This window comes from Uranotaenia lowii, chromosome 1, assembly GCF_029784155.1.
Source record: "Uranotaenia lowii strain MFRU-FL chromosome 1, ASM2978415v1, whole genome shotgun sequence".
Lineage (NCBI taxonomy): Eukaryota > Metazoa > Arthropoda > Insecta > Diptera > Culicidae > Uranotaenia > Uranotaenia lowii.
In genome coordinates this window covers 111,561,341-111,581,378 of record NC_073691.1, presented here as the reverse complement: position 1 = coordinate 111,581,378, position 20,038 = coordinate 111,561,341, and the positions used below count along the sequence as shown (strand labels likewise).

Below are 20,038 nucleotides of genomic sequence, written 5' to 3'. Positions count from 1 at the left end.
GCGTTTGTGTGACCTATTTATGTTTCATCAAAAATTCCTTTTCCACGTGAAAGAACATGACAAAACCAAGATCATAAGCGTATGAGCATATTTTTGTTATGTACTTGAGGTCTCGCACGGATGCAATTTTGCGGGTGCTTGTTTAATTATGTAAGTACATTTTTCTAGGCTAGTTTCATAAAAGAAGCATGTGATACGTACATAAGTCAACAACATATAGAAAAACATGCTTATGCAAAGCGACGACGATGACAGTTGGATTTGGATTTTTATCTCAACACACAGCTGAGATATTTGAAGTGGCCCACGTTTCCCCATGGCCCACGTTACCCCACTCTCCCCTACTAATGCATTGTGCAAAAGCATTGTGCATTAGTATTAGTAAGCCGTTGGGCAAACAAAAGTGATAGCTTCGTGCAAAATGAATACGATTCGAAGGAAGGAATTAAGTTTTTGAATTAATTTTTGAAAACTATCGAAAGTTTTTCAATATACAGCATATTTTTGAGAAGCCAGTACATACATTTGTTTGATTGTCTGCCTATTTGTTTTCTGATTTCGGGTGAGGTTGTTTGAAAAATTGAAGATTCTGTACAGGATACGACTGTATCCTGAGGATTTAGAAGAGATATTGCTAAATTTCTCTATAAATTCCGCAACGAAAACACTTAGCTTCATCCTCCGGATTCAAAATTCAAAAAAATAGACCCGAAAATTTCAACAAAAGATCTGGGGGAACCGTTAAATGTGCCCTTCAAACATAATGGTCATTTGCTTCAGTTTTTTCTGCTTGTTTCCGCACTGCAATTCAATCAAATATTCACATAATTGTTTCCACTTGTTAGCCAATGATTCGAAATATACTTGTTGGCACTTTTTCAGAGGCGTATTTATTTAAGTTAAAAACTTCATTTTAACTGAAATTTGCTTTTTCTGCATATAAAAACCTTTGATGCGTGCCCAACAGACCTCTTGTATGTGTGTGTAGCAAAAGCCCTATTGATTGCTGAAACAAATTTTGACTCTTGTTTGTATTGTTAGTAAACAAAGTTTATTTTGAGTCATTTTGAAATTTTTTATAGTTTTGTATTGAATCACTTATCCATGATTTAATTTTTGCTGAATTACAAGTAACATTTTCACGAGTAAATCTTAATCCTTACGCAAAAGAAAGTGTTGTTTTTTTTTGGAGTGCAGTCGAATGAATGCAAGCCAGTCGTGAGGGCGATGGAAGCGAAAAGGTATTTTTACTCTCCTAGCCTTGAGACGGGGTAGATCTGTCAAAAGTTTGGTAAAAATTTAGCTACATCCCACTTCCATTTATGATAAACCCTCACCCAAATTCGGCAGCACCTATCGCTTATTGTAGAATTATTTTCTATGTATCAGGAATCGAAGAGCCTAATATAACAATTAATGATGAGAGTGCAAAGATGAGCAAATTTCTTTAGGAAACAATAGAAATAAAACTAAACAACGAGTATTTTGTCATTTTTCTACGACTTCTTCGGTGTTAGGTTCGGTGATATTGCATTGAAAAAAGTAGGGAAGGGTCAGGAGACGACGGATGGACGAATCATCCTCAAAGTTTGAGATTTTGTTCGACTAGCCTTTACCAGGCCAAATCTGGTGAAATTCGGATAGGGTAATTTTTCTTATTATGCTCACTTGACGTTACCCGTCATAATTTTTCACTTTTGTGTATTGAGTCGACCTTGCTGGAAAGTATCAAACGATTCATTTATTTTGATTTCCAAAAGCTTTCGTTGCTTGGATTTTCGCATGTTTCTGATTATGGTTGTTTTTTATACATAATTTTTTGGGACGAATTATTAAATAGGATAAATTTTGGCTGTTTCATTTTAAAATATCCTGTCAGGAATTTGACAATGAAGCTGTTGTTTTATTATCATTGTAGAAATTCAAATTTATTTGAATGGTGATACTGAACTACAAGCTGGTGGTGATACTGAACTACAAGCTTATATTTTTCAATTTTAAAGAAATAATGTCTATAGAAGCATATTGTTCTCTGTTAGGTACATAAAGTATCGAAAAAATGACTTCCAAATAGGGTTACCGTAAACTGGGGGTACTTTGATCAGCGGGGTAACTTTGATCAGCATGAAATTTTTGCAGATAATCATCATAAACTAAGTATAAAGTTAAAATATCTGAAAACTGTTTACTTCGTTTGAAAGCCTATAAATTGAGTTACAAATAAGCTAAATTTGGTTTTTATTAGGAGATTTTTAATGTGACTTAAAATGAAATTTAAAAATCTTAAAATATCTGGTTCGTTGAAGGTTCACAAACAAACATCTCTCCTGATCAAATTTAAGCATTTAGGAGCAAATGGTTTATTTATTGTGAAAGTTCAACTTTTGTCTTGGTTTATATGTAGTTTAAGTGTTATTTTTATGGTCATTTGATGGTGAGTTTCGGATGTTGAAAAAAAACGGTCATTTTCCATGAAAAAGTCCGTATAGAAAAAATGGCTAAAACCCTATCAAATGGTTAAGTTTGAAGAAAAAATTAACATAGGAATAGTGCGAGGACTTAGGGAATTGCATAAAGGTACAATTTCATTTGTTTTTGAGGCCAAAAAATATTGAAAAATGTTTATAATTTATGCCCCTAAATGTATGCAGCAACATTGTCCATCTTTTGAGTATATTTGTTTTTGAAAGAAAACGTTGAAAAATTCAATTGAGTCCATACAAAAAAATACAGTGATCAATGTTTTGAGCCTTCTTTGCTAAATGGCATCAAAACAATAATTTTGAAGATGTTGAGATACGTAAAAACCATAGCGATCAAAGTTACCCCGAAACTCGAAGTCTGGTTTTTTAACAAACATTTAATTATAACCACCAATGTCGTTTGGATTAACTGCAATCAATGATCATGTTCAATACTCCTCACCTCAGTAAGTGTTTTAAAACTTTAAGGTGTTACGAAAAATTAACCCCTTCCAAAATATTTAAAAATGAATGAAAAAAGTGATCAAAATTCCCCCAGTTTACGGTACATCATCATGAAAGAAGTACATCAAACAGCAATCGGAGAAGAGGTTTCATCTTGCTAAAGAACAAGAACAGCTCTTTGAAAGGTACTTATCATTATCAGATGTTCTTGACCCCATAGTAACTTTTTCTTGTCTCGTACAGATCTTTCGATTTTTACCCAAAAACCTGGCAAAATTCGGGCATTGGATTTTAAATTTTCAATTTCAATCCGGGAAAATCTGACCAAAATCTAGGCTTTTCTCATGAAAATTAAGAGAAAAAAGTGTAAAAAGTACACATGAAATTTTTTTTTATTGAGTCACATAAGCGGTGTTCAAAACAAATTTTACATTTCAAAAAAATGTTTGCTCGTGTATTTCGGTGAAACAAGTTCAAAAAATCATACTTTATGTAAAGAAAAATGTTGTTTTGGTTGGAATTTTGCTTAGATTTTGGATAAATCCGGGATGGATTTCCTCGATACCTGGGCAACCGGGCCGGACCGGGCTTTTACTCATTTTATTTTCTGATTATAATTTTAATGGCATGTGCGGCGGAATGAAAACTAGAGAGAATTTATTTTATAGAATTTGAAAGAAAGGTGGATAGACAGGCATTAGTGCGCCAATAGGAGAAAGCTTGATAGGTGTTGAAATTTTAGGCTAGAGGGCATGTTGATGAAAAGCTCCCATGAATTGCTCCCGCCTTTGCTCTGCATTAGCTAACTATACATGAGAAACCCAGAAAGAGAATTCCCATGTATAGCGAGCCCAATGGTTTGAGAGCGTGTTTTTACGCACACTTCAAACGAGCAAAAACGTAGCAACCCATGGGCCTACTGAGCTTTCCTTATGCGAGAACAGTTCTATCGACGTTGCCATTATTTCAGATTCGCTGCGAATAGTTGCTACTTGTCGATTTTTTCGCATTTCACATTTTATCTATTCCGCGTTCTAACTTTTTGGCCAAGTGTCAATTTTTTAACCGTATTTTTCTTGTTGTATTTTTTTTTCTTTTTGCCAATGATTGTTTGTTATATGATTTTAATCGCCGTAATTTGTATGATTATAATTTTAATGGCATGTGCGGCGGAATGAACAACCATTGGGCTCACTATACATGGGAATTCTCTTTCTGGGTTTCTCATGTATAGTTAGCTAATGCAGAGCAAAGGCGGGAGCAATTCATGGGAGCTTTTCATCAACATGCCCTCTAGCCTAAAATTTCAACACCTATCAAGCTTTTTCCTATTGGCGCACTAATGCCTGTCTATCCACCTTTCTTTCAAATTCTATAAAATAAATTCTCTCTAGTTTTCATTCCACCGCACATGCCATTAAAATTATAATCATACAAATTACGGCGATTAAAATCATATAACATTTTATTTTCTTGAAAACGCAGGCAGTCTGGAATGCTTACTCATTGTATTGGTAGTATTTGAATGACTTTTCCTTACTCTTCTGAATTTTTTCAGCATTGCGGGATCTGGTAACCCTAGATTAGACCATTCGAATTCTCGCATTTTTTTACATAAGAAATAACAGTTTACAAGAATTTGTCACGCGCAAGGTGCTTGGAATTGAAAACGAAATAAATATATTTTTTGTTCGAAAATGTGAACTGGTGGGAACGAGATCTGCACTGAAAATCGAAAATACCCAAACTTGAAAACAGCCACCCCTCAAACCTGAGTTCCATATTGACAACTCAAGTTTGTGAAAAATTCACAGCTTGCAAATACGCCAAACTTGTCCTTCAAGCGGGGAACTGATTTTTTGGGGTTTTTTTTTTTGTTGTAAGCGAATTAGATTGTATTACCTCATTGTGGCAGATTTAGGTTTGGGAGGTAAGTTCAAAGCGGAGAACTGTTTTTTTTTATTGGGGGGGGGGGGAGAACTTTTATTCTCGCTTCATTCGCAGAAAGTCTCGCATATACGATGATGTAGATGCCTCTCTCAACAACTATCCGATGGTCGAGCGATTAGCATTCTGAGATGGTAATCGCAATGCCATTGCAGGTATTGGTTTGATTCCTGAACCTGGCGTTTTTTTTTTCTTTAGATTTCCATTTTATTGCGGTATCAGATTTTGGGGGATGAGTTCTCCTTTAAGAGCTTAACTTTGAGCTATGCCACCAATAGCCAAACCTGTAGGGAGGGAGTTTCATTCGAGTTGGCGGGGAAAGTTCTCAAGTTTGGGTATTTTCGAGGTTCAGTGTGAAGAAGGGACCCTTGACTAGAATAAATAAATTTATTGAGGATAAAAAGTTCTGATATTCGGATAATTTCTGTGTCCCAATCTAGAAATCTCTATCATTTTAAAATGTTACTTAATTTCAACTGTAAAATTACATTATTAAGAGCAAATTATTGATTTTCTCTTTCAACATTTTCTTGAAAAAAAATAAGTCACCAACTTTGTGATGTGATATTTTTCAAGGGTTGATTCTAATATCTTGGTACATATCATTCATCATAAAAGTAATATTCAGTTGTTCATACTATATCTAATAGTTCAATTTGGAAACATACATACATACGAGAAAAAAACAGTGAATTCACTTACCGAGGGATTGGTCATGCAGCGCCGCATCTGATCTGGTCCCCGGTAGGTGGGGCTGTATCGGCCAGGAAAGCAGCTGGGGGTGCTCATTTTCATTTTGTCTGCTGACGGGTACATCGACATCGTCATGCAGCCGCCAGCAAATTCGTCTTCTAACTTCAACGCCTTCGCGGCGTCAAAATGCGTTGGCGAATAAATTTTGGAATGTTTTTGGTCGGAATGCGAAAAATTTAACCAAAATTAAACCAACTAGCTTTGTTCGGCGAGTATCGAAGATATATCTGAATAAATTCGCCCTAAACTCCCGTGCAGTTTATGCCCGACTTTCAGAATCCTTTTGCACTTTGACCGTTCCGAGCAGTAAACTTTTTACTGCCTGTTTTGGCTTTCGTATTCGCTGCTTGCTGTTGCTCGCTGCACCTTCCCTCACACTTTAATTGACTTCCTCTGTTCGACCTGTTTCATAATTCAGTAGCTCAAACGTAAATGCCACTCTTTATATAATATCGTGTATCGAAAACTGTCTCCACCATACAATCAAGTCATGCTCGACGTTTTTTTTTTGTGTTTGTTGCCTTCTACTTTTGATTCAGTTGATTGCGAAGGTCCTCGTCAAAGATAACCACACTACGGTAAGAAAACTTGATTTCCAATACAGCATCCAAGGTGTCAAGATGCGACGTTTTGGTGGTGGAGACTTTTTGTATCTAATTGTCGCAGCAATTTTCGCTGTGATGTCCTCAAGTGCTGATTAGAACTGTCATCCTGTTTCGAAACTGGTTTTGGTTTGGGGATGAAGTTAGATCTGAAAAGAAAAGCAAAACAAATTATGTAAGAAAACACCTTTGAGATAATAGCGTAGATTTTGTTAATGTTAAACCCCCAAGTGCTGTTTTTTAAGAAACCCATTAATATGGCAATACGTATTTCTTTTTCGAAATCAAAGCATTAGAAAGCAGCATAAATAATAAAAGAAAATATGTAGTCCTTACGTTTAAAATTTAAAAAAATTAAGCAATTTTCTGTAGTCCTACGACACATACGAAAAAGGTATAAGATAGTAACGAAAATGTCCAACAAATTAAGGCCAAAAAGGCAATTTAAACTTATAAACTTTTCAAATTCATACACCACATTTTCTCTAGTATAACAACGTCACTGAATTTTGGGAAATACAACGTTACAAAATGAATACATACACTGTTGTTTTTAATTCTTAGAAAGCTAGAGTTTTAAAGTCTGCTTCATTTAATATTGGAACAAATTCTTTTGCTCATTGTGGCGCTCCTAGTGGACGGATTTGGAAACTTTACCTTTCATTACCTTTCACCATGTATTTATGTCATAACACCAAACGATAGCATTTTGTAAACAACCGCCATGGAAGCCGAACGGAGAGATCAAATTGTGCACAGTTTTCTTGAAAATCCATTGTTGTCGGCATCGAATCTAGCTAAACAGCTTAAAATGCCCCGAAATACCGTATGGCGTGTTATCAAGCAGTACAAGGAAACATTGACGACGGCTCGGAAGCCGCATTCGAAGCGTCGGAGTGGAACTGTCGACCGGAAACTGCGTGGGAAAGTCATCAAGGCCGTCAAGAGGAATCCCAATCTTTCAGACCGCGATTTGGCCAATAAGTTCCAGGCCGCTCACAGTACGGTGCGACGAATTCGTCTCCGGGAAGGAATAAGGTCATTCCGAGCCAGCAAAAAGCTGTACGACCAAGTGCTGACCAAGTTCGACGGATGTATTCTGATGGACGATGAGACCTACGTGAAGGCGGACTTTGGGCAAATCCCAGGTCAAAAATTTTATTTGGCGACGGCTCGGGGGGATGTACCTGCAAAATTTAAGTTCGTGTTTGCGGATAAATTCGCCCGCAAGTACATGATTTGGCAGGGGATATGCAGTTGTGGACAGAAAACCAAAGCCTTTCTCACTGACAAGACAATGACATCAGAAGTCTACAAAAAAGAGTGCCTACAGAAACGGATTCTGTCGTTTATTCGTGCCCACGACCGTCCAATAATGTTTTGGCTGGACCTCGCAAGCTGCCATTACAGCAAAACGGTTATGGAATGGTACGCAACGAACGGGGTCAGCGTAATACCGAAGGACCTCAACCCCCCCAGTTCCGGCCGATAGAGAAATACTGGGCAATCACGAAGCGCAGGCTTAAGGCAAAGGGAAAACTTGTTAGGAACATGACTCAAATGAAGAACTGGTGGAATCAAATCGCCAAAACGGTGGACGAAAAGGGTGTGCGCCGCCTAATGTGCCGTATTACGGGAAAAGTACGAGAATTTCTTTGAAACAGCAATGAATAAATTTTTTAATTTTTTTTATGAAAGAGTAAAGAAAATGCTACATTTGTATGAAAAACAAATTATGAATTCGTTAATAAATGACTGAACTACACGCAATTGTTTGTGTTCCAATATTAAATGAAGCAGACTTTATTGAGCAAAACACCCCCTTGATTTTCATGGTTGAGAATAAATTATTTGTGTAGTTGAATTACAAAAGAGTAGGTTTAATCTGTTGACTACGCAAAACTTGATCGTTTTGAAAACATTATAAAAATGTGTCATAAACAAAGTGCTGTGCTCTTAAACAAGCAAAAGTTTTCTTTGTCGAATGAAAAATTACGTCAGAGTGCTTACCGTTAAAAGGAAACAATCTTAGTCCCTGTGGATGTTTTTTGCAAAAATAAAATTTGTTTTAACCTAGGAAAATTATACGTATGTAGGTTCCGTCAAAACGGCTTCCAAGTTGCTGCGACTACATGTGATAGAATCGACCTGATCGAAAGGTACACCCAGAAATTAGACTTTACTCCAATAGTGAACTCCCTTGGAAGTGGAATTATCGGTATATGTATATGTAAATCAGCACTAGAAAAAAACATTTCTTTGTTTCCAACCGACGGCAAAAATGCCAGCCTAGATGAGCTGTGCGTGTGAAAGTAAACCGGCCGGCAATAGAAAACTATTTTCTCGTTTCCCATTCCCACCCCATGCCTATCTCGTTCTGATCCCTTTCCCTCCAAAGAAGGGAAAAAAAACACCGGCCAAACGGCAGACGGCCAATGCAGTGCGGTTTTTTTTTTTTTTGGTTTTCGGCGGTAGCAGAAAAAAAACTGTGACAAAAAACCTTCGTTTGCTAACTGACTCAAATGGTGCACTTGGTTAAGTTAGCGGACTCGCAAGAAGAGAATGATGCGGTGAGTTCAATTCTCACTATATATATATTTTTTTTATGAATTACCGTGAAGGTACCAATGGTCGCGCATTTAAGCTATGATAAATATTATCTGTGCCTTAAAAAAATCGTTTTTTGTGTAATTCTGAAAAGAAAAGCACTGACACGTAGTAAAACTTACTTCCTTTAAGGGAAAAATTTGAAAGCGAGAGATTTTTCATTGTAGCGTCAAAAAAATGCGAATTTGTTAAAAGTTTTCTTGTACCACCGTGTGACCGCGCACGCTTATGTTGCTTGTTCCAATCGCCGCTCACAAGTGTGCCAATGGCCGCGCACTTCTTAATTTGGTTTTTTGGTGAAGAAGGTATTCAGACAGTTTAAAATGTTGTTTACATGGCTTTCAGGCTCATTGCGAATATTCTCAGGTAAGGATTTTCAAGATTCACACATCAAACACCGATTTTCTCCATTGTTTTGTGAAACTAGTCTGGTGCAAAATTAGTGTGAGACGTCATGTTTATAAAGCATTATTTTGCCGGAAGATATATTAGAGAACAATGTTTTCGGTCTCGATTTCGATAAATCATCACAAATTCGGCAAGCTGTCTGAAATTCCTCGAGGAAACTTACCAACTAAAACTAAACAGATCCGAATTGCTATCTAACATCAAATTTCCAACATTTTGTAGCAATGAGCATATAATCGTTTTTTCTGATATTGTTTCTAAAAGTTGTGTTTTTTTCAGTCGGTTAAATGATGGAAAACCTTTATTGGAAAACTTGCCTGTGAAAAATCTTATGTTACCTTTGTGAACTTCCGAAAATTTTCTATACGTTTAACTGCTGATAAATACCAGAAGACTTTCCGTGCGCGGCGATAGAAACATTCCAAAATCAAGTGTACCAATGGCCGTGAACAACAAAATTGACATTTCTTCCGCAACAGAATCTTCAAACTGTTCACTTTTCTTCACAATTAATGCATTATATAGCCACAAATAACTAACGTTTGAAATTTTCGGCCAAGGTGCTCAAATTCAACACAAAAAACTGAATTACAAAAAGGTACCCGCTTATTTCACTTGCTAAGGACAACAGAAAAAATGCCATCCGGCAAAAACGATATTTGTTTTTATTTTCTCCTGGACTCAAAAAGAACAGTAAATTTATTTCTGGTATAGCAAGTGAAAGATCCTTAGCGTATGTATCAGAAAATGCGAAATATAGAAATTTTCGTTGTTGAATTTCGGACAAAATAAAGATTAAAGTTTAAAGTGCGCGACCATTGGTACTGCGCGGTCATTGGTGCTTTCACGGTATCCAATAGGATGAAAATCCCATAAAAGGTTTTTCTTGTTTCGATTGAATTTATATAGTCAAGCATCATTTTGCTTGGAAGCACGAGTCTAAATACCAGTAGTGCTTTTCCAATCATATCATCTTTGGAACAGTACACTTTTCAGCTCATTTTCGGCACAGAAATTAGCTATGGGTGCATTTTACTTGTTTTTATAACTTAGACAATATTCCAAAATAAAACAAAAACCTATTTAAAACCACTGACCATACTGACTGGACACTCGTTTTCGTTTGTTGGAAAAATTTCCCAACAGTACTCAATATCGATTCTAGAGTGCGCATCGATCTCTATCGACGAAATGCTATCCCAGTTGGAAAGTGCCACTCAACTTTCAAGAAAAAATAGGCAATTTCGAGGTTACAATCGGGCTAAACAGGTAAATTTTTCCTACAGGGATTTTTTTCTCAAATCTTGTGAGGTTCGCAATACCGACGATAGGTGGCAAAATTAGACAGAAAAGGATCGGGTTTTTGTTCTACATCGTGTCACTGTTATCAGTGTTAAAGCAATAATATAGAAGGGAACTTAAAATTTTGCATTAAGGTCCTAATTACGGATTTGGAAGTAGAGTATATCCCCATTACTTTAATTTTCCATTCAACAATTTAAATTTTATTTCTAAATAATATTTTTTAATTACAGACCATTTTCCGAACTGTAGCAATTTATACAATTTAAGCGCTTCCGTTTAAAAGTATCAACAGTAAGATAGACATTTTCAACTCAAATTATTTTCAGTTCAACTTGAAGCCAAATCAAGTCTTTAAACCAGTTTTATGGATATCCCAAAATGTCCGCCATCGTCGTTGACGCAAAAGATTTTACAACACAAATAAAAAAGATAAATCGCCCATTTATTGGACTATAACTGTAGGCATGGAAGCCATGTAAGCGCTTGAAACGCAACGTCACATCTTTTACAGTGCTCATCTTCAAGTCAACTTGTTCGAGAAGCACCTACATATATTGGCAAATCGGCAATTCCTTCAGCATGGTTTTTATGGTTGGAGCAGCCGAACATTGTCGCGTAGTATTATTGACACCTGGCCAGGACATCCGAGAGGCATCGAATTAAATTTATTTTCCAACATTCTCCGCATAATGACCTTATCGGATGAAGCAGAGTCGGATCGGGTACTACCTGTCCATGGATGGATGCGGTCTTGGCACGAGACTCAGTGTTTCTCAGCGGAGCAAATCGCAAAAAAAAAACGTTGCACAATTCGGCAATTGCAGTTGTAGCAAGCATTCAGAAATCTCTAAGTTTCTTAAAAATCTGATGATATGCAGAAGCACTAGTTGTTCAACAGGTACCTGATAATGAAAGTTCAATAACTGTTGAAAATCGTGCCCCATTTTTAATAACTACAAATTTTTGGCGTAAACAAATCTGAAAAAAGAAAAGACAAAACAAATTCACGTGTTTTAAAACAGAAATTCAACACGACTTCTTAATACCCGATATTGAAAAGGTACATCACTAAATCTTTGTAATGTTAAAATTCTGTCAATTTTTCAATAGTACTTCTTAGCAAACATTCGTTCTTACAACATTCTTGTGAAAACCAATAGTACTATTCGTCATAGCTTCCATTGAAATATCTTCTGGAGCTTACCATAGTGATAGTTAAGAGTGTGCTAAATATATATTCAAAGAACTCGCCGTCTTCTTAGCGTTGGACGTTGAATCGCTAATTGACTTTCTGTGATTTTTTTTTCTCCTCAAAGCCTAGGTTTTTTCCTAAAAACGTTAAAAACTTTGTTGTGTTGTGTTGTCAACCACGGTAAATGAAAAGTTCAGATACCGGTATTTCGATAGCAACTTACTATCTTCTTCAGTGAGCGTTTTCGATTGATCCCTCCGTTCATCCAGGCCTTAAACTTTCGTAATTTTCATTAGTATTCAGAAATAAAAAATATTTCACAAGGTTTTGGTTTCAATCTTTTGCCAGTATTTGAATTCTAACAGACCAAGCCTTTTTCCGAATTGGATAGAATAATTAAAAAAAAAAATCTGCTTAGCTTATTTTTTTATCATAATTAGAATTTACCATATTTAGAACTTTATTTTCGTTTGACACAAAAATAATGACTTCACTAACGGACTTCGAAATTCCTTTGATCATGTTTAGCAGCTTCCAATTTTGGCTGCTCTTCCGACTCACTTCAATAGATTTTGCTTTTTAAACTGGAAGGAGATCCCAATAAACAGTATTGAACAGAACATAATAAATGCTTTAAATGCATGAAAAAAGTTAGCAATCTTAATGATTGTGGGGCAAATGCATATAAGTGCATATTTGATTAGGTCATATAGATCCCAACATCCTCACAATCCATTGTCGAAAAAAGCTAAGGCATAAATATGAAAAAAGCTTCGCTCGCGGGCCGCAGTTTGCTCCTCCTCATACACACAGTAAATTTTTCCAAGAATTTCGAACTCTAAAAGGCACAACCTGCAAAAGTAGAGCACATGATTAAAAATTGACTTGTTTTTTCGTCTGGACGAAGAAAATTTCGATTATAAACTATCAAATTGTTCAAGATGAGGTTAATGATCTTATCACCTGCCTAGGCTTCCCAGTGTAGAGTTGATTTACTTGCTCTTACGATATTATGTTAAGAGATATTTACGTTATCAATATGCTCATTTTTGCTTCCAAGTTTTCAATCAAATATCTATTTACTCTCTTGATCAATAAATGAATGAATGGTCAAAATCTAGTTGGCTATGACATTATTTTGTATGTATGTATGGGTGCACGGATTCACCGCAGTTTCTGCCAAAGTATGTGCTCAGATGCGTTATTAGATAATTAAGTTTGACAAATTTCCAATGCAGCGCGTACACCATACCCGGACCCCATGGCTTCGTATGAACTGTTATGGAGTGAGTGTATTGCGTATTTTGATACAGGTATATTTTAGAAGAACGAATCAATCAGGTGGGGTAGTTTACTTACAGGTATTCCGGCATCCGTGTGTATAACTGGCCACTGATTGAACATTCTTATTATATAGTCAGTTATAAAAGGAAACACATCTTACCTGACGGACACTTATGAGCTGGACAACATCTGCGCTCTAGTAGGATATGAGATTCTTATTGGTGAAAAATGATGTTTGTGCACCAACTCACGAAGAGACAAAGTTAAGCGTGGTAGACCTAGAGTTTTTTTTAATGAAACAGCAATTGATGTAGAGATTGAAAAACACTGTGCTACCAAGCCGATCGATGGAAGACGTAAGTAAAAGCCGATAAGAATGGCAGAACATTGCAAAACCGCACCACATCGGCGTCGCCATTTCCTACCGTGTGCAAAGAAAAACGATCAAACGGTTTTATGTGCGAAGCAGAGTATATAAAAACTCTGCAATGTTCATAATGTTTGCTCTTTTATTGTTGTTGCTGAATTCTACAATAACACTTGAAGAAATTCACATCCGAGCAGGGTGAATAAAATTTTATCTCACCTTATCAAATATTCACTACCCCTTTTATGCTCGTTCGGACCCCGTATTTATATACCTATACACAGCATTGCAAAAAAACGGAGGCCAAAATTGTGTCTGAGACGAGTTTCCGTTTTTTTTTTCATTTGGAAAAATCGTTCTATTTTGTTGTTGTGTTTTCTCTTGTCTTATTATAACCTAACGCTACAACTGGACCTGCCTGCAACAGAAAGCGACATCCGCACAATGGACCCGAGCCGTACACATATATACTCACATGGAGACGAATAGGACACGGACGAGCCAGAGCACACGAGATTGTATTTTTTTATTCTTCCTTCCAATTGTAGCCTTCCGGACAATCAGATAGAACCACGTCTCAATTTACGGAGGAAGATTTTGGAGAAAATTAGAAAATTTACCGTTTGAAAGCAAAGCATTCTTGGATGGGGAATGGATCTGAGAATTCTTGGGTGCTATTCTTCGGTTATGTAATGTGTGTGAAAAAACGTGTTCCATTCCATTAACGTTTTGACCAAACGAATGGGACTTTCATTCAGGTACGAAACACCTTATAAAATCTGTATTTGTTGATGGAAAAAATAGTTTTCACTATATAAACACGTAAGGTTTGCGTTCGCGACTATGTGGAAGTTTATGCGTATGTGAAATTATAAATCTATTAAAAGGGTGATTTTTGTAGTTATTTGTAGCAATTGCAAATCATTCTACTGTATTTTCGTAAAACAATATTTTTATCAAACGTCTAGTATTATGGATCATGTCATCAAATATGGATGGATAATGTTTAAAAAAACCTGTAGTGATTCGAGATTTTGTATTCCGAACTTCACTGGAAATTTAACCCTTAGGATTATTCTTCGTGTTTTTTATCTTATGTCTAGAATCAGTTCAGAGACTCAACATGCAACATGCTTAAACCGCTGCACTGAATGGAAACTTGTCATTTTTCATAATTTGTACGCTTTAGAAAAATGACCGTGAATTTAAAAATCTAGGCACATATTATGCCACGTTTCATTCATCTGAAAAGCTTCTGCTGACAACGTGGCAAGCCAAGTCAATACTAGGCAACTGCGAGTTTGGTTGCTGAAATGTGTTTTGTTTTTACAAGCAGATCTCCCGTAATTGTCGGGTGATATGAGATATACAACTCACTGTCTAGACCTAGATGTAAACATAAACAGGTATCAGAAACCAAATTATCAGGTCAAGTTGCCTGGTGTGGAATAGGCTTTACTACAGTCTGCTAGAAACAAAATGTAAGTATCATAAAACGAATATTTATCTTCCAGTTTGAATCATGAATCATGGAATGAATCATTCTCAAAAAAATATCCCAATAATTTTTTTTTCAATTTATACCAGTACACCGAACCGACGTAGCACAAAATCAACGCCGCGTTTTTGCCGAAGACAAACATCATTTGTTAATTAAGATTTCGACGAAAAAGAACTCTGATGCTTCACAAATTCTCCAAAAACTATCATTCCTAATTTAACACAACGCTACAGGTGCCGCTTTTGCGTATTTACATGAAATTGTATGCCGTCAATGTTCCATATGTCATTTATTACTATTTTTGCTCAAATTTTTATCTATAACTGCCAAGTTCCATGTTGATTGACTAAAATAGCATGCAATAGTGAACCAGCAATTTGACAGATCATCCCAGCAACCCGTATTGCTGAATAAAGAACTACTACTCATATTATTTTGAAACAAATATGCAGTCAATATTCAATAACAGAAAGCAGATTTCACTAATTCAATAGCAGATTTCACAAATTCCGGCTTAGTTGAAATAAGCGACTGTCGCCATAGATGAAAACTGATATTCAGATTGGCGGTGATCTGAAGAACAATTATTTTATTTATAACAGTATCCTCGTCCTTCTCCTGTTTAGCATAGAAAGATACAGTCAACACGAACCATAAAGAACATTAATCACAACTATTAAGTATTCGAGACTCTTAAATGCTCGATAATCACATCACATTTATTCGTACGCATTATTCTCTGGATTTATCCGCCATACGTCTATGCCTGCGTTGTAAACAAAAACAATCATTTGCGGCTCTGTTAAACTGTTCATTTACAATTCATTGAGTTATATGTGGTATGTGGATGCGCTAATACCCTGCAACAACAGAAGGAATAAATTTTTAATTATACGTACATTTCAGATTTGTTTACTTGTATTATTCTCTCAGTGGCACAGATTTCCTAGCGGTTTTTCAACACAACAATCAATCATCAAGTCACAATCAACCGAACGTTAATCTTCCGGCGTACACTTTATCACAACTAATCCTTTTTGTTTCGCTTCGCACTCTTATTGAAATAGCATAGAACTTTTAATTTCTTTCAAATCCATGGAACACCGATCTACTATTTATTCAATTATCCACAATATTGTTCAGTAGCCGATCGAATGTAGCTTCCAGAACCATTCTGATCTTGATAGGAATACTGTCATCTAAAGCACATGTGACGGTTTTGGGAAATCGACGCTTTACAATAAATGTCTAATCGCGGGAACACGAATGTAGCAACTGAACGAAAACTCACCATAAGATAACGAAATACAAAATAACGGATCTAAAAATACACCCTTCTCGGTTCGCAGGTGGTCTCGCAAACAATAGACCGGACAGTTTGGAAAAAGCATGACAATGAAAGAGGGTTGTACCATTTCACCCCTCTCTCCAACATTGTTATAAGCCCAGGAAATATTTATAAGTAGGCGTTGCCCATTGTCCTGCCAGCCAATCATACGCATGCGTTCGTCGAAAGAGAACTCACCAATACTTCCACGCCGCACTGAAACTGAGCAAACGGTAACGCTCTAGCTGTCGTCGAGCAGCCTGTCTGGTTCTCACCAAACTAACGTCACTCAACTCGCATACATCAACGCTGCATGACGAATCCCAACTGCGATTGAATCGACATTCCTCAATCTCCTCGGAGTGTGTGCTGAAAGGAAAATCTGTTTGATTACAGTCGTGCATAGATCAAAATAAATGTTTTCCCATGACCGAGCGCGCTTGCTCACACACAACCAACCCGTCAGTCACTCAGTGAGAAGAACCGGAACCAGATAAAAGGTGGAAATGAAATGGGATGACAAACTGATTGGTCGAAATACATAATTCAAGCGTTATGCTAATGAAAAAGAAAACAACAGAACTATTCACCCCCGCTTGCTGTGATCTGACGAAGCCAACCTGTGCAGCGCGTGATGATGAGCAAGAAAGAGTACACAACCGGAAATCAAACGGAAAACCTAGCTCATCCTGATGTGAGTGAGTTCTGTCCAACGAAGTGCAAAACAGGCAAAGCTTTCTGGAACCGGAAAATTGAATACAAGCATTCACGTTCGCACACGTGCGTCTGATGAAATAGTATAGCTTCCTGCTAGTACCTACCGTAAAAAATGAGGGAAACAGAGCAGAAAGTTTTGTACAATAAAACGATAACATACGAGGACAATTCACAGTTTGCTTACCTTTTAACAGGTAAAGAAATCGTTGAATCTCTTTTCCAAAGTAACATAAGTTTTAAACTTTTTTGAAAATTGAATAAAGTTATGATTTTGGAAAAACAATCCCTAAAACAATTTCTTTGACTACATAAACAATTTCTTTGACTACATAAAAATCTGAAAATATTTAATGTTTTTTTGAAATTCTTACACTAAGAAATAATTGTTAGGACGTTGGGTTGTGAGGCATTTTTATTTATTTGTTTTATCTGATCATAATATATTCAAATTAAGTGTATGTTTCTCTTGAACAAACATTTGCCAATATGGTTATTTTTTAACAATTTTTTCTAATGCAATTCCAACCTTTATTCCAGTTCCGATACCTACCTACCTAAGGGTCCGGCGCCGATTGACCGACGCATAGAGCTGAGATAAAAGATCTCCACTATGTAAATAAAAATAAAACTATGTAAATAAAAACATACTATGTAAATAAAAATAAAATACTGCTGGCGATTCGGAGCCAGCGTCTTCACTTGCTGCCAGCCAAGGTTCTCGTTAACTGTGCGGATTTCAGCGACTAGACTTCGCCGCCACGAGCTTTTGGGCCTGCCTCTTCTTCGATGCCCATCTGGATTCCAGTCAAGCGCCTCTCTGCAAATCACGTTTTCATCTCTTCGCAGTGTGTGCCCAATCCATCTCCACTTACGTTCCCGAATCTCGATTTTCAACGTTTGAAATCCAGTTGCCAGGCCACCAAGCGCGGATTATGTTCCGCAGGCAGCGATTCACAAAAAATTGCAATTTTCGCGTTGTCACCGCATATGTGCACCAAGTTTCACACCCGTACAGCAATACGGATTTGACGTTTGAGTTGAAGATTCGGATCTTAGTTCGTAGAGAGATCTGGCGTGAGCGCCAGATGTTTCGGAGACTCGCAAACGCAAATCGGGCTTTTCTGATCCGTGTTTCGACGTCCTTCTTGGTACCACCATCAGGCGTAATCTGGCTACCAAGATACTGGAAGCACTCCACTGTCTCAACCTGTTGTCCAGCTACCACGAAATTGGGACGATTTTCTGTGTTGATTTCCATCGACTTGGTCTTTCCGACATTGATTTTGAGACCTGCTGCCTTGGAGCTTTCGGTGAGGTCGTCGAGTTTGCTCTGCATGTCTTGTTGTTTTTGGGCGAGAAAAACAATATCGTCTGCCAGGTCAAGGTCGTTCAGTTGCTCAATTGCTGAAGGATTCCACGGCAATCCTCGGTTTGGTCTACAGTCAATCGATCCAGTCAAGATCTCATCCATTACGATGAGAAAAAGCAGCGGTGACAAAATACATCCCTGTCTCACTCCAGCAGTTACCGGGATTGGTTCGGACAAGACACTGCCGTGCAAGACCTTGCACGAAAATGCCTCGTACTGTACTTCGATGAGATGAACTAGTTTCTGTGGGACCCCTCGTCGTCTAAGAGCAGCCCAGATGTTTTCGTGGTTCAGTCGGTCAAATGCTTTTTCGAAATCAACGAACACCAGCAGAAGAGAGTCCTGGAATTCGTTGATTTGTTCCAGTATTATTCGTAGCGTTGTGATGTGGTCCACACATGATCGTCCGGATCGGAATCCAGCTTGTTGCCGTCGGAGTGTAGCGTCGATTTTCTCCTGGATCCTGTTCAGGATCACTTTGCAGAGTACTTTGAGGGTTGTACAGATCAAAGTTATGCCACGCCAGTAACCACACTCTGTCAGGTCTCCTTTCTTCGGGACCTTCAGGAGGATACCCTGCATCCAGTACATTCCAGTTCCGATGCTATATCCAAAAAAATGGTTAAATATTTCTCCGCCATTTTACCATTGTAGATTCTTGCAACAACTCTAGTTGTTGATTGTGGTAAATTAATTTAAAAATAAACGTGAAAATTTTTTTTGCTGTCAATAAACAATAAAAAATTGAATGCTAATAACGAACGAGGTAAATAAATATTTCTCAACCTATATACAATAATTGAGGATCAATTTCTTTTGCAGGATCCGTCGGAACTATATTCTTTTCTGTTTTTCTTACCTACTACACTTATAACCAGCAAGCGGATAGGTGATTCGGGCACTGGCCTCATATTCCAGACATTGGACATTAAACCACACCTTCCGACGCTTCAACCGGAAAAAGCTGCGAGGGATCCTGATGCCTGCAAATAATACCGTTGCAGACCAGTCCGGAACTCGGTAACAGCACCGCTGAGCAAACACGAACAGCCGGGAGAACGATGGTTGTTGTTACTGCTGCTTGGGCTATTAATCGACTCTATTCCTGCTGGTTAAGCATCCAATCGAACAACTTTTTTCTAAATTAGTTTTATTTTATCTCCGAAAACGGCTCAATTCTCGAAAATTTTCTTATAAATCTCATTTTTTCGAATAACCGTTCCAGCATCTCCTTAATTTCGCAGTTTGGTTCAAAAATAACCATATTTCAGCTTCTTCTCCAAAATTTCTCATGATTAGAAAATAAAATAAATATTTGAACTTCTCCCCCATAAGTCATTTTATTGGTTCTCAAAGAGAAGTCATAAAAAAACATAACGCGGGAAAAGGTCGAATATGGTTATTTTTCAATCAAATATGGTTAAATTAAAACTAGCGTGTGGCTGGTCCGGAACCCTAAACTACATTTTTTTCCACACGGGTAAGACGTAAGTCCCAGACACCAGATACCCAGACTGACCACTGAAGGCTGATTTTGGCGCTTGTTCCGCAGTGCTATCTACGGGTTATCGTGAAACTAACGGCAACATACACGAAAGGAAAAATCTCGATATATCACACACACATTTGCATTGTGCTATTTGTTTTTTTACATCTAGCGATGAACACGGTCGTTTTTGATTACCTACTTTTGATAGAAAAAAAATAACACGATATATTTCGAAAACCACTA

General features: G+C 37.2%; 1 protein-coding gene across 9 annotated transcripts in view; it reads right to left on the bottom strand.

Moving 5' to 3' along the window:
• The window catches only part of LOC129738769 (inhibitory POU protein), a 151,659-nt gene extending 135,409 nt beyond the window's left edge, over positions 1 to 16,250 (bottom strand). For all 9 annotated transcript variants that reach the window (XM_055730049.1, XM_055730052.1, XM_055730055.1 and 6 more), the window contains exons 1-2: positions 15,793 to 16,250; positions 5,577 to 6,378 (exon numbers count right to left, since the gene is read on the bottom strand). In XM_055730049.1, coding sequence (XP_055586024.1) covers positions 5,577 to 5,702 — 126 coding nt within the window. In that variant the 5' untranslated portion in view covers positions 5,703 to 6,378; positions 15,793 to 16,250. The remainder of the gene's footprint in view (positions 1 to 5,576; positions 6,379 to 15,792) is intronic.
• Between the last annotated feature and the right edge of the window lie 3,788 nt (positions 16,251 to 20,038).